Genomic DNA, 15,503 nt, shown 5'->3' on the forward strand with positions numbered 1-15,503 from the left:
AGCGCTTTCATTAGTCATTTTCATTAGTGTTGAAGTCTACAAGATAACTTTTTTTGCTTTCACAAGCAATTTTTTTTTGGAAAAATGCCTAACTTACATATAACGAATATAGCGAAGAAAACAGAGACGAATCGATAACTATGCAATATGTGTATTTTAGCCAGCTTGGGCTTACGAGCTCTTAGCGAGGTTTCTTCGCAATGAAGTTTAGTTCCAACTGTCACATAAAATGACAATTTTGTTGTGAAAATGATACTCACAAAGTTTATTAGTAGCCATTTTCTGATAATCAAGTCTGAAATTAGTACTAATAATCTTAGAGAAATCATTTTCCTTCCAAATGTGAAGGAATTTCACTATTGTTTGTTCTTAAAAAGGGGGTAATTGCAATAAACAGTGGTCCGTTTAGTCTAGAGACTATGGAATTTCAAGTAAATTTTTTCGTTATTTATTACCTAACAAAATACTTAGTGTACTCTCTTTTCATTAATATAACTACAGATAGTTAGTTAAATCAATTAATCGGCCTTTGCTCGATTAAAGCACTAATTTAAGGCCATTTACTTTAACTTTATCGAATTAAAATCGAGTTCCAACTGGAACGCAACTCTGCGGGTTGTTGTCCAAGCTGTAAATTTGGTTGTTTGTATAGATAAAGTAGCAATCAGTTGATGAATTTTAATCGTCAGCAAAAATACAAAATTAAGAACTAAAGCAATTGAGTTTATCATTGATCGAGTAAACGGCTGTGCGAAAAGCAAAAACTGGCTTCTTAATTGTAATCATAATATACTAAATTACTTTGACTATGAGAAAAGGCTATAATTTACTCCCTTTTCATTAATATCATATTCAGTAGCACATGTGAATACATTTAAATCATTTTTACAAACTGAACTAGTCCATCATTATATTGAGATATCAATACTAAATTTTGCGCAATTCTTTTATCACCAATACACTGCTCACTTTGAGGAACCATACAAACTCGAAGGTTTATACTTTGCTGCTAAAAATGCTACAAGCTTTATTACTCAACTTTTCATGCGAAAATGGTGGAAAAAAATTTAAAACAAAATAAACAAATGGAAAGCGATTCGAAACACTCAGGGTAATATGTAGTGTAAATTAAAAAATGTAATGATTTGAGGATGGTGCCATTTGTAGAAGTTCAAGCGAGTGAGGGAAGTTGTCTGAGCTCCATTTACTTGGGAGTTGGCTCCTTTTTCATGTAGCTCAAGCAACTCGCGACTTCCGGTCTTAAATCAAGTATCTGCTGGTTATCTAGAAATATACCTTTGAAGGTGAGCTGAGGCGAAAAGGCGAAACATCTCTCCCCAGAGTTATCGGAATATAAATAAATCTATAATAAAAAGGACTAAGCACTAAAATCATTCGAAAATACAGTGTTGATTCTATTTAGCTCAAAATAGAAAAGGAATAGTTGAAAATAAAATAAAATTTCACTTTGAAGTGCACAAGTCTGAATACCTTTTCAAGTTTCCAATAATAGTCAATTTTAGCAATATTCTATAAACCTCAAAGGAAAGGAAACGATTGTATAACATCTTTTCTATAAAACTACCTCAATATATATTACTTATGCACATATGTATGTATCTAAAAATATCTACTATGTCCGTTTACATGCAAATGACCAAGAACATTTGAATAACACTAGAAGGTATGTCCAAAGAGAACCCAACCAAAAATAAAACTCACGAACTTAAAGCCAACCAACAATACCTAGATACCCCCATCTACATTTAAATCTGTATGTAATTATGTAAATTCTTCGTTTCCATGCCGTTGCGCACTTCATTCACTTCCGCATAAAGCACGACCGACCACAATAGGCTAAAAATACTTGGTTCCATGAAAAATCCAGGGCCGCACACACAACCTCGCATTCCTGGAATTACATGCTGAAATGTCTGCTAATTTTCGGTTACATAACTGCGTTAGACTGTGGCCTGTGCGACATTTGTTGTTGCCAATACAAAAGCATTACTTTGAACGCATAACTCATACGCACTGTCGACCACTGTGGTTTGACTATTTACCTGTTTATTTGTGCATATCTAAAGTTATTTGCACAACTATAGCTAAGATATTTGTATGTAGTTGTTATTGTAAACGTATATGTATATGTATTTAGTTAGGTTTAAGTAAATATGTGTAAGCATTTAGTGTAACAGAGCAACAACAGAGCAACATATACGCTTTGATTAAATCTCACAATCACCGAGTTTCAATATAGACACACAAACACTACACCTTTTCACCACATTTCACCTGATTTTGACGTATCAATTCACCGTAGTTAAATATCCACAATTTATGCCTAAACATACACATACGAGTATGTGGTTGTCTTTATATATTACTTTTATTTACATATTTATATATACATAACAAACATTCTTGCTGCCGAGATTGCTGTTTCAACCCAGTACACCAACACATACATAAACAACTATTCCATATACAGTATAACACACACATATATATTTATAGGTATTGACACATGTACTTTATACCCAAGTGCTGGCCATCTGACATGCGTATGACAGTTCACATTTGTCAAATATTCGTACTGGCTGCCATTTGTTAAATGCAGCGCGTGACAGTCACTAACCATTATATGCATACATATTTGTCCAACGCTGTAATATATGCGCATAACTGTAAATGTCAATATGTGTATGTATTAGTTTATATGTTTAGCAATCTTGTTGACTGTTTTATCTGAGTTGCGGTCGGCTAATACGCACTGACTTGGCTAAAGTCAACAACAACAATAACGTCGACGGAAATCCAGCTTTAAGTAAATTCAAATTGCCGCCATTGATTTGTGATTTGGTTTCTGATTTTCGATTGCTAAATAATTAATGACTTCTGGGACAGTTGTCATCATAGGCGCAAGAACAAAAATACAATATTGAGTAAAGAACCTTCAGAAAAGGAAATATTGAATCGAAAAACTCATCGTTTTTACCTTTTTACTTTCTTTTATCCGACCTTAATATATTGGGCAGTCGAAACAGTCTTTTCGTATTTAGTCCATAGATGTCATTGTAGCCGTACATGTATCTCCAGTGTTACCAATTACATTGTGTCATACCATATAGTTTTGGAAAAGTGAGTACATTTCCGCCTTGTTTAAGAATAAAGGCTCTTTTATGTGAAAAATAGATTCGCTAGATGGCGCTAACAGATGGCTGCTGAGTCCTTTGTGTTTGTAAATACCTTTAGACTTCTCAACGCGATGAAAGAACTTTTATTTCTTTAAAGTTTAAAATTTCGTCTTGGAAGTATAACTTATTTTGACGCCCTTCCTTTCCAAGTTTAGTGCTTTTCGGAGCTATAATATAATACTTACTCCACTCTTAAAGCAAATAAGACCAGCTTGAACTTTTCTATTGTGAGTCCTTGAAACAAAAACTACAAATTGCATATTCTTTCATATCAATAACGTCTGCTCTTTTTACGTGCAACGTGAACTTCAGACTCTCTTATATTGGGCCATCGGAATGCGTGCAGTAGCCTCGGTCGATTGAGGATGCTAGTTGTAGAACTGCGTCTTTACGAAGTTAACTGAATGTATCTAGCCATTTGATGTATCCATCCATCCATTGTTCAATTTGAATGAATTGGAGGTCATTTTGGGCATTCTGTGAATCATTTTCGGAACATCTGTTGCAACAAAAACATCAATTTACGGCGATCGTCTAAATTGTCTGTTTAACTTGAAGGATCTAGTAGCCTTAAGCGTTATACGAAAACCTTATAGACTTAATGAATTATATAGTGGCGACGGCTCGAACTTTTTCTTGAAATTTTCTTCTCTCAAGAGACTTCCGTTCATAAATTTCTTTGTCAAAAACACAGAAATTATTAAGTAAGAAATTTTTTAGAATCTGGAATGAACTTGCTGATGAGCTCGCCCGCTCCGCAGCATCAACTGATATGGTAGGACCTAATCCCTTCAGCATGCTGGGTCTTTAGACCATAGTTAAGCTAGTCCGCAAGGAAGAGGGAGTAGACAGAGAGAGGTATTGGCAACAACTTCCAGGCATACGCCATGGCAAGTTGCTAATGGTAACATTGGGTCACAACCTCAGCACGTTTAAATATGTAATTAGCCTCCCTAGAGATAAACTCAGGCTAGTTGTCAAATTCTAACTGGCCACTGTAAGCTCAAGAAGGACATATATAATATGGCCTAGCTTCTTGTGTAAATTGCCGGTTCTGCGGCAGGGAGCCTGAAACTCCAGAACACCTGCTAATTGACTACACAAAAGCTTGCAAACGCAGAACAAAGGCGCTTCGATCCATGTTTCCAAATAGAGATCACATCGCCTCGCTAGCACCTAGCAGTATATTGGAATTTATCAGCATGCTGGGGCCAGGCGAGTCGCTGTGACTTCGGAGAGGTCACAATCTATCTTCGGTCGCGGTGTAACCCTTTCTATGCACCTGCTGGAAGCTCTTCCACTTTGTAGAACTTTTAATGCACAATTTTTGTATTTTGAAAAAGCACTTTCTAAAAGCATACTCAGATGACAAAATTTTTTCATTCACAACTTTTTCGTATCTTACCAGTCGATAATACCATACATTTGTTTTCGCAAAAAAAAAAATCCAAATTGTTTTTTTAATTTGTTCTTAATACATCACATGCCTTCAACACAATTCAATCTAAGCTTCTTACTCGTACATGTGTCCTTTTCGCAATGCACCCAATCGGATGTGACCTCATTGTTCATTTGTCATTTTCGTGTCACTAAGTTCACCGCGCAATTGCCAATCTCGTCAGCAAGTAATCAATCATAAACAATCACACACACACACACATAACTAGCTGTTAACATGATGAAATTAATTTATACTTTAATTTCTCTCTCGTTCTTTCTCCAACCACTACTGCATTTCACGTCCACGCACGCTGATTTATTTTCGCTTGCCACACCAAAAATGCCAACGCAACGCACGGCAATGACAAATTTCGTGCAAAACCAACAACAACGACGGCGCTTAATGGCCAACAACGTAACATTTTAATTCCACCATACCGCCACATAACCGAAAACAACAACAACAATAACAACAACAACCGCATGAATCATTAAAACTCACGTCCGGCCAACGCAGAGTGTCGACTCGGATGTCGGTTCGTTGAACATGAATTCAACGGAGAACGAAGTTCCTGAAGTGGAATCGTCGAGTGAAATTCTGGCCGATGACAACAAACCGACCAACTCGAACGACGAAAGCTGGACAGATGTCAATTTGAATGAGGATGCCGGTGTACAGGCCACCGCAAGTGGTTTATTGTCGGGCGGCATGTCGGCAGTGGATGGGAAAATGCGTGACATCGACGGCCTGCAACATCATGCACACCAACAACAACAACAACAGCAGCAGCAGCGGCAACAACAGCAGTCAACAACGACAGGACACGGCCAACCGCAGGGTGCTCAACAAATGCAAGTACACCACGGACATCAGTTGGTGGGTGCTGGCGGCGAACGCGGCGACAAACCCGATTCGGAAATATCGGTTGTGCGCGTACCGGACAGTTATACAACAGCATCTGGCGCGTCAGGCGCGGGCGTTGGCACGGCTGCCGGCAATGTGGGTCAGCGTGGCACACGCTCCGATGAGCTACAAATGAAACCACCACTCGTTGGCCAGCTGCCGATGACAACGCCCTCGCGTGAGGCGAGCCTTACGCAGAAGCTGGAAGTAGCGCTGGGCCCGGTGTGTCCACTGTTACGTGAAATAATGGTCGACTTTGCGCCGTTCCTGTCAAAAACGCTTGTCGGCTCGCACGGTCAAGAGCTGCTGATGGAGGGTAAAGGTCTAACGACATTCAAGAATTCACACTCTGTGGTCGAGTTAGTGATGTTGCTGTGTTCGCAAGAGTGGCAGAACAGTCTGCAGAAGCATGCCGGTCTGGCGTTTATTGAATTGATTAATGAGGGTCGCCTGTTGTCGCATGCCATGAAGGATCACATTGTGCGCGTTGCTAATGAAGCTGAATTCATATTGAATCGTATGCGTGCCGATGATGTGCTCAAGCATGCCGATTTCGAGTCACAATGCGCACAAACGCTGTTGGAGCGGCGCGAGGAAGAGCGCATGTGTGACCATCTCATCACAGCGGCGCGGCGACGTGACAACGTGATTGCTAGTCGCCTCTTAGAAAAGGTGCGTAATATTATGTGCAATAGGCATGGTGCTTGGGGCGATGCCAGCGGTACTGTGCAGAAGCAAATATTTTGGAAATTGGATGCCTGGGAGGATGATGCGCGCCGTCGCAAGCGTATGGTACAAAATCCACGCGGCTCGTCACATCCACAGGCCACGCTCAAGGCGGCCATTGAAAATGGTGCACCTGAAGATGCCATCTTGCAGACACGTGATGAATTCCATACACAGATTGCTGTGTCACGCGGCCATCAGTCATCCCAGCATACAGCCGACCTGTTGGATGATGCCGAGCTGTTGATTGAAGACCGTGAATTGGATTTGGATTTGACAGGACCGGTCAATATAAGCACTAAAGCGAAACTAATTGCACCCGGAGTCGTGGCACCCGGTACAGTGTCTATCACCAGCACTGAAATGTTCTTCGAAGTGGATGAAGATCATCCAGAATTTCAGAAGATCGATCCCGAAGTGCTCAAGTACTGCGATCACCTGCATGGCAAGTGGTACTTCTCAGAAGTGCGCGCGATCTTCTCGCGTCGTTACTTGTTGCAAAATGTCGCACTAGAGATTTTCTTAGCTAGTCGCACCTCCATACTTTTCGCTTTCCCCGATCAACATACTGTGAAGAAGGTCATTAAAGCTTTGCCGCGTGTTGGCGTCGGCATCAAATATGGCATACCACAAACACGACGCGCTTCGATGATGTCGCCACGTCAGCTAATGCGCAACTCTAATATGACACAGAAGTGGCAACGACGCGAAATCTCAAATTTCGAGTACTTAATGTTCCTCAATACAATAGCAGGACGCACTTACAATGACCTCAATCAGTACCCAGTCTTTCCATGGGTGCTTACCAATTATGACACAAAAGAACTAGACCTCAGTCTGCCTTCGAACTATCGCGATCTCTCGAAACCGATAGGTGCATTAAATCCGTCACGACGCGCCTATTTCGAAGAGCGCTATGAGAGCTGGGAAAGCGACACGATACCACCATTCCACTATGGCACTCATTATTCGACATCGAGTTTCACACTAAATTGGTTGGTACGTGTTGAGCCCTTCACCACCATGTTCTTAGCGCTGCAAGGTGGAAAATTCGATTATCCCGACCGCTTGTTCTCCTCCATATCGCTTTCGTGGAAAAACTGCCAACGTGACACATCCGACGTTAAAGAACTCATACCCGAATGGTATTTCCTGCCAGAAATGTTCTACAACTCGTCCAGTTATCGTCTGGGCCATCGCGAAGATGGCACACTCGTCAACGATGTGGAGCTGCCGCCATGGTCTAAAAGTCCCGAAGAATTCGTGCGCATCAACCGCATGGCTTTGGAGTCGGAGTTCGTCTCATGCCAATTACATCAATGGATCGATCTGATTTTTGGCTACAAACAACGTGGGCCCGAAGCTATACGCGCCACTAATGTCTTTTACTACTTAACCTATGAGGGTAGCGTAGATTTGGATGCTATTAGCGATCCGGTTATGCGTGAGGCAGTGGAGAATCAAATCCGTAATTTCGGCCAGACACCAAGCCAACTGCTGATGGAACCGCATCCACCACGCAGTTCGGCCATGCATTTGTCGCCGATGATGTTCAGCGCCATGCCCGATGATCTCTGTATGTCGCTTAAATTCTATCAGAACTCACCAATTATACACATCTCTGCCAATACCTATCCGCAATTGTCGTTGCCATCGGTAGTGACCGTGACTGCAGGCCATCAGTTCGCCGTGAATCGCTGGAATTGCAACTATACCGCATCCGTCCAGAGCCCCAGCTACGCTGAGTCGCCACAATCGCCCGGCTCAAATCTGCCGCTGACCATCGATCCTGTCTTGTGTAAGTTGCGGTTTTAAGAAACTTCTATTTCCTCCTCGTACTAAATATTTGTTTAAATTTTAACTCTAATTTTTTTATCTTTCTTTTTTAATCCCTTTCGTACCTTCAGCTGCACAAAATACAGGCCACAATAACCCCATGAATCGTCGACATCTGGGCGACAACTTCAGTCAAATGCTGAAGATCCGTTCCAACTGTTTTGTCACAACTGTGGACAGCCGTTTCCTCATCGCTTGCGGCTTCTGGGATAACAGTTTCCGTGTGTTCGCCACCGAAACTGGTAAGTATCTCCAATCCATATCATTGCAGTCGCTCTCCGCAGCTTTTAAATGGTCTCAATATCTTTACTTATGCGCTCCTTTCCCACTTTTTCGCTCTTTCTAGCTAAAATTGTGCAAATTGTGTTCGGCCATTTCGGTGTGGTCACCTGTTTGGCACGCTCAGAGTGCAATATAACATCGGACTGTTACATCGCATCGGGTTCAGCAGACTGTACGGTCCTGCTGTGGCATTGGAATGCGCGTACGCAGAGTATTGTCGGTGAGGGTGATGTACCAACGCCGCGTGCCACTCTAACGGGACATGAACAAGCTGTAACTTCGGTTGTGATTAGTGCTGAGCTGGGTCTAGTCGTCTCAGGATCGACAAGTGAGTGTTAACTTTCTTTATTTGATAGGGTTAACAACAAAATTTTTTTAAAAATATAAAAAAAAAATTATGTCCTGTACATTATCGAGTCTAGATTAAAATATTCTCATTACAACACATTAATGCTTGTTGCGCCTTTATCTGCCTTTATTTGTAGACGGTCCTGTTCTGATACATACCACCTTTGGTGATCTCTTGCGTTCGCTTGATCCGCCTATGGATTTCTATTCGCCCGAATTGATTGCCATGTCTCGCGAGGGTTTCATTGTTGTCAATTATGATAAGGGCAATGTGGCCGCCTACACCATCAATGGCAAAAAATTGCGCCACGAAACGCACAATGACAACTTGCAGGTTAGTAAAGGAATTAGTTTGGTATTTTGACACAATTACTTTGAAGATTTTTTTCAAAATCCATATATAAATTTTTCAAAATTCGTTCATAAATTTATCTAACGCTTCTTTTAAATTATTTCTTTTTCTCTTTTTTAACTGCGTTTTCAGTGCATGTTGCTCTCACGCGATGGTGAATATCTGATGACTGCCGGCGATCGCGGCATCGTGGAGGTCTGGCGAACCTTCAACTTGGCGCCCTTATATGCCTTCCCGGCTTGCAATGCTGCAATACGTTCGTTGGCGTTGACGCACGATCAAAAGTAAGTATTGACAATAATTAATTATTTTATCGTTTATCTATTACAACATTTCATTGCAAAATGTCGCATATATGTAACTATGATATGGTTAAGATATTTTCAATTCTTTAATGATTTAAAAATATATATAAAACCCTTATCTGCGTTTCTTTAAATAATTGTAATTAAACAAAGAATCCTGGGTTCAAAATTTTAAGAATTACACCTCGAAGGCATTTGTAAAATTTCATTAAGATCGGTTGAGCAGTTCCCGAGTTATTTTGACAAGCGACTTTCAAAGTCGGTTCACAGTTTCGCGAAAAAACGTGTTTTAAGGCTCTATATACTATCTAACTTCCATCGCGCAAGTTTTCGAGACTGTACATCCAAAACTATTACTCGGCTCGACTTAAGAATTTAGGACAATATTTTAGATATGTCATAAATAAATTAGAATTTTTTTAAAAATAGTAGCACACTAATGAACCGTCTTCTTCCCTTACTTCTACACATAGTTTTAGAAGTAAATAATATTCGAAGAGACTGTCTTTTTCCACCATGCTGCAAAGTGCATAAACGCTGGTTCAAGTTCCAATGCTTAAAGAGTCATACTTTAACAAGTCAACTGATAAGTCCCGGGTCTGCATAGCTAGATGGCGCTAGTTGAATTAAATGCATATGCTTTTTGTTAGCCCTAACCTTCAAAAGGCACGTATATAAACTTCACAGCTGTCGGATGATTAACTTGCGTTATTAGACCATTTGAAGCAAAAGAAAGTATTGTTTCACCAAGACAGCGCACCGTGCCAAGTCAGGGAAAATAATAACTAAAATTCTTGAATTGGATATTGAATTGCTTACGAATCCACCATATTCCCATATCTGGCCTCACCGACTATTTTCTGTCCTCAGATCTCAAAAGAATGCTCGCTAAGAAGAAATTTTCGTCAAATGAAGAGGTGACCTACGAAGCCAATGCCTATTTTGAAACGAACAAATCGTACTACACAAATGGTATCCAAAAGTTGGAGAGGCGCTACAATTAGAATATTACAATTGATGGAAGGAATTTTGCCAAAAAAAATGTAATGTGGTAGACCGCGGATTTTTCATATGACCAGTTATGATTTGAAAAAAAAAAAATATCAGAATCATGCTTTGGGGCCCTATAATAAGCAAGGAAGCCATAAAGATAATTTTAAAAGTAAAAGATTTATGAAGATTAAATTTTTTACAAACATAGCGCAAGTAGGGATGTACTACTCGTGAAACGAACATAAGAAATACTCGTAAATACGTATAGTCAAAGCAAAATCATTATCATTAGAGTTATTGGAATTGAAGAGTATTTTCAGATAGCAAATGCAAATCGCGTCCCAATGGTTCTAAGCCTTCTTCTGCTTCCTAAGCAGTTCACTATCGAATCTGTCTCCATTTATAGGGATTTGTGGATCGATGCAAATCGAACAAACTTAGTGATCACTAAAAGGCATATAAACTATCAAAGTCAACGCGTAAGAATCTTCTACTTAATTTCTTCGCCTTTGAAAGCATTTTTGCTTTGTAAATTAGGATTAAAAAGATCAGCATAGTATTTAATCCGCATATAAATCCGCAAATCTGTTGAGGTTATCATTACTATATAACGTTGATATTAATTCCATACTTTTTTCTTCCTCTCTTTCTCTCTCTCTTTTCAGATACCTCCTTGCTGGTCTGTCTACCGGTTCGATTATTGTCTTTCACATAGACTTCAATCGTTGGCACCACGAGTACCAACAACGGTACTAGGCGCCCAAAAAACGGTAAAAGTACAGTTAAACCCGGCTATTACGTACTTAAAAATACAACACTGACATTATAAGAAAAGGCAGCGGAGCGTCAAGATCTCGCTGTTACTAAAGACAACATGATAATGAAGTTACGACAACAACAACAACAACAATTGTGGATAAAATAAGGCCAAATTGCAAATAAGCAGGACTTAAAATGTTAAACAATTAGTTAAAGCAAAATAAAAATTAAAAATTAATACAAAAATTGTAGTGACAAAATGCAAGTAAAAGAATAAAAAATAAATTTAACAAATGTAGCAATTGCTTTGAGTTTTCAAGCGTGCCGTCGTGTAGATGGCTACTCTCGGTTCTTAGTAGATTTTTCATAGGCTAGGAGAAAATTATGAGTTTTCGTTGTGCAAATTTTTTACATAGGATTACACAGCCGATAAACACATACATACATATAGCGTAATAACGGGTTAGACCAATACATTGCTACGAATAGTTTAAAGGAAAATTTAAAAATAAAAATAAATTAAATTAAAATTAAAGTTGCGCTGAAATTTCTTAACTTAACTTAGTACTTAATAGGGTTAAAGTGGATTTTTTTAAATTAAAGTCGATAAATAAAATTTTGAAAAAAATAATAAAAATTAAAAGAAAAAGTTAAATAGTTAAATAGTTTTAGTGACACAGAAAAAATATAGAAATAGCAGTTCTTTCGTAAAAACCAAACAAAGACGTAACCAAGCGGCCAAACAACCAGTGAAACGTACTTAAATTAGTAATTTTTTCTTAAAGCAAAAGCATTGTACTTAACCAACACAAACGAAGGTATTTCCAAAACTTAACAGTACGACTAGCAAAGTTGAACGTAAAAAGCAGATATAGAATAGCAGCATCGCATAGAAGCATTACGAAGCATTAGTAGCGCGTTACAAAAATTGCAAAAAAACTAAAAATAAAAAAATATTTCTGAAGAAACACAATTTTACTTAAAGCAAACTTAGCAAACATTTGTAGGTAAGACCGCTAAAGCACAAGCAACATGCCAGGCATTAATTTTTAAAGCAAAATTTGTATTTGTTTGAATTAAAAGAGCGAAACACAATAAAAGCTTAGCCAAAAGAGAGCGTTGTAAATGTTAGCGCATAGACTAAAGAAGAGCGAAAATAAATGAAAATCACTAAAAAGCGCGCAAAAATAGTAGAAAAGTGCTTTAAGCAGCGCATTCGCAACAACAAAGCATTAAGTTCACTTACATAACATGACATAACGTAACATAGCATAACTGACATATGTATATGTAATATATATGTGAGCATAAGTCGCACCATTCATAAGTTAAACGGCACTTAAGTTGACGTACTTACGCATATTATGATTACATTTGTGTATATGTATGTGTGTGTGAAAAGAAAATGTGTAAATTATGATTATTATTATTTATACGCAGCAGCTAAGTGTATGTGTATATGTAAAGCCAACTCATTGTGTACAGTTGTATTATGTGTATGTTGTCTCTGTATAGATTTATGTATATGTGTATGTGTAAGGAAGAAATTAAACAAAAGGTGGTTTAAAAATTTTATTGCGTCCAATTAAAAGAAATATATATAAAAAATAAAACAAAAAAAAAACGTATGAATAAAAATGTTTGTATTTGCATAAATTACAGACACACACACACACAACCGCAGCAAGTATATTTGCATTAAATATCAGCAGCAAAAATAATTTCGTCCAAAACTCTAAGCTCATTTGAATACTACGCTATGCAACACGGCATATTTTACTAGTTGGAAATGTTTTGTGTAGCAAAAGTTTGATTTTAGCGAATCAGTTGGTCCCGAGGACGTGTGAGAGTATTTTTTTTTTTAAATTTATTTTTTCGCTTAAATTGACATTGGCTGTTTGCTAGGTTTCCTGAATCCATCCAATTAAACTAGTTTTTAGAATGTACTAAAGCAAGTTTGTGGTAAAAGAAAAATTATATAATATTAAATTTTGACTTTTAAAACATAATTGAATAATTTTATCAAATTTAGTTTTTAATTTTTACCATAATTTTTGTGCTTAAAGAAAAATTTTACTTTTGGAAAATAATTCAAGAATTTTAGAAAATTTAGTTTTTAATTTTTTTCCATAATTTTTTATTAATATAAAAAATTGAGCTCAGATATTAGCATTCTAGCATTGTAAGATGAAGTGCTGTTGCTAACAGAATATAAGAGAGCGAATGTTGTTAACAGAAACAGAAAATAGCAGTTACTAGGAATCTTACCAAATGAGGAAGCATTAAAAAATGTAGCAATGGAAACAGAAACAGTAAATAACCGCAAGAGAGTAATATTGAGCAACGAAAACAGAAACGTAAATATACAGCGTAAATATACAGCAGAAACTGCTTATAACAGAAAGTTTCACAGAATATAAGCTTTACTGTGCTCCAACAATTCAATATTTCTGTTAAAGTATGTATTGAGATAACTAAATATTTGTAGTGATTGCGAACCGAAACAAAAAACAGATTATACTTGCTATGGAAATCAAACAGCCTCAGCCTATAGGTTGGAAAGGCACATGCAATGTAAATTCTGTTATTCCTACAGTTACTGTTTCTGCTGTTAATATGGCGGAAAAGCCATTAGTGTAAACACAATACTAGCTGTTCGGTTATAGCAATTGCAAGGTAAATTATGTTAGTCCTACAGTTACTGTTTCTGTTACAGTACATAATATGCTAAGAAACTGTAATATATATGGTATATATGTGGGTGTAAGGATACATGCAAGTGGCGGTTAATCAATTATTGTTAACACTACAGTGGCAGTTTCTGTTAAAGCACTTGCTGTTGTTCACAGAAGTGGTTTAATGCGATGCAAGGTGAATTCTATTATTCATAAAGTTACTGTTTTCCTTACAGTACATATGTGTTTCTACTTTTACTATGGTTGCTAAGAAAATGTTATGTGTGAAAAGCTGTTAACACTATAGTAGCTGTTTCTGTTATAGCAATTACTGTTGTCTACAGAAGTGGTTAAATGCCATGAATGCTAAGAGAAATTGATTTTTTCAAATTAATTTTATTTTTTTTATTAATTATTTTTTAAATTTTATTTTTCAAATTAATTATTTTCAATTTTTTTTTTAATTAATCAATTCTTTTTCACATAATTAATTTTGCATAAAAAAAATTTCTGTCGTAAGTAAACTATTTTTTATTATTAAAAATAATATTAAATTTTAAAAGCATTCGCCATTCAATGGAATCTGTCCAACAGTTTCAATTACATAATTTTATTTATTTAATGCAAAAAATATATTTATAAGTAGTTGTATGTTTTAAGCACATACATATTTAGCTTAAGGCTCAACAAGAATTTGCAAGAGCACACAAACGTACTGTGGCATTTCTTTTTTGTAAATAAAACTACTTCAATGCTTTCAAAGAAAAATATAAGAACAAAAAAATAATAGTAATAAAAAAAGAACAAAAAAGAAAATTAAAAATAATGATAAAAAATAAATAAAAAAAATTTAAATAAATAATTAGTTACAAATAAAAATAATTATACACAAAAATTATTATGCATAAAAACATACATAAAATTATTGAGACAAAAATAGTGCTAAACCAAGAAAAAAGTAAAGCGTTTCTTTTTAATATTAAAGCCAAAGTGCTTAAATTAAGGTTAAATAATTGATAATTGCAGTAAATTAATATTAAGCTTAAGTGCTAGGTGGTGGCGGGATTGGTTTTAATCTTAACACAACAAACACACAAAATAAATTATGGTTACATAAGCATTCAGTAGCGCGGAGAAGCAGATAAATATTTGCTAAGCATTCTGTTGATGGCGATTTGTAAATAAAGCTTAAAATTTTAAAAGCCAATACAAATATACATAAATTATGAACTACTTGCAGAGCGTGACAGAATATTAAATGAGTAAACTAACTAAAAAAAAAAAAAATAAAAAATGCAACAAAAAAATACATTATAAATATATATATATGTATACACAACAGTAGATATACAAATATTTGCATAATTAAAAATTATAGTTGCTAAAGCAAAAAAAAAATAACAAAATAAATAAAAATTTAAATGAAATGAAGGCATATGAAAAATATTAAATTTAAAATCCACAAGAACTATTGAAATATATTTAAAAAGTAAATTTTGTTGGTTTTTTGACATTCTTCCCTCCATTTACCCCAAAAAAGACGCATCAAACTAGTAATGCCTAAAATTATGCATTAAATAACAGTTTAGTTCTACTGTTCTGCCAACTAAAATTTATTTCGAAAATAATATAGGCGCATAATTACGGAAACTGGTAAGTAAGTTAAAAAAGTTTGCGAAAATTTTA

At 36.6% G+C, this 15,503-nt stretch overlaps 1 protein-coding gene across 15 annotated transcripts in view; it reads left to right on the forward strand.

Moving 5' to 3' along the window:
* The window catches only part of LOC105223170 (neurobeachin), a 569,805-nt gene extending 554,695 nt beyond the window's left edge, over positions 1-15,110 (forward strand). For all 15 annotated transcript variants that reach the window (XM_049455300.1, XM_049455296.1, XM_049455295.1 and 12 more), the window contains 6 exons: positions 5,155-8,065; positions 8,175-8,345; positions 8,450-8,713; positions 8,871-9,067; positions 9,218-9,369; positions 11,049-15,110. In XM_049455300.1, the coding sequence (XP_049311257.1) occupies positions 5,155-8,065; positions 8,175-8,345; positions 8,450-8,713; positions 8,871-9,067; positions 9,218-9,369; positions 11,049-11,139 (3,786 nt within the window). In that variant the 3' untranslated portion in view covers positions 11,140-15,110. The remainder of the gene's footprint in view (positions 1-5,154; positions 8,066-8,174; positions 8,346-8,449; positions 8,714-8,870; positions 9,068-9,217; positions 9,370-11,048) is intronic.
* Positions 15,111-15,503: the final 393 nt, after the last annotated feature.

This window comes from Bactrocera dorsalis, chromosome 4 (genome assembly GCF_023373825.1).
Source record: "Bactrocera dorsalis isolate Fly_Bdor chromosome 4, ASM2337382v1, whole genome shotgun sequence".
Classification (NCBI taxonomy): domain Eukaryota; kingdom Metazoa; phylum Arthropoda; class Insecta; order Diptera; family Tephritidae; genus Bactrocera; species Bactrocera dorsalis.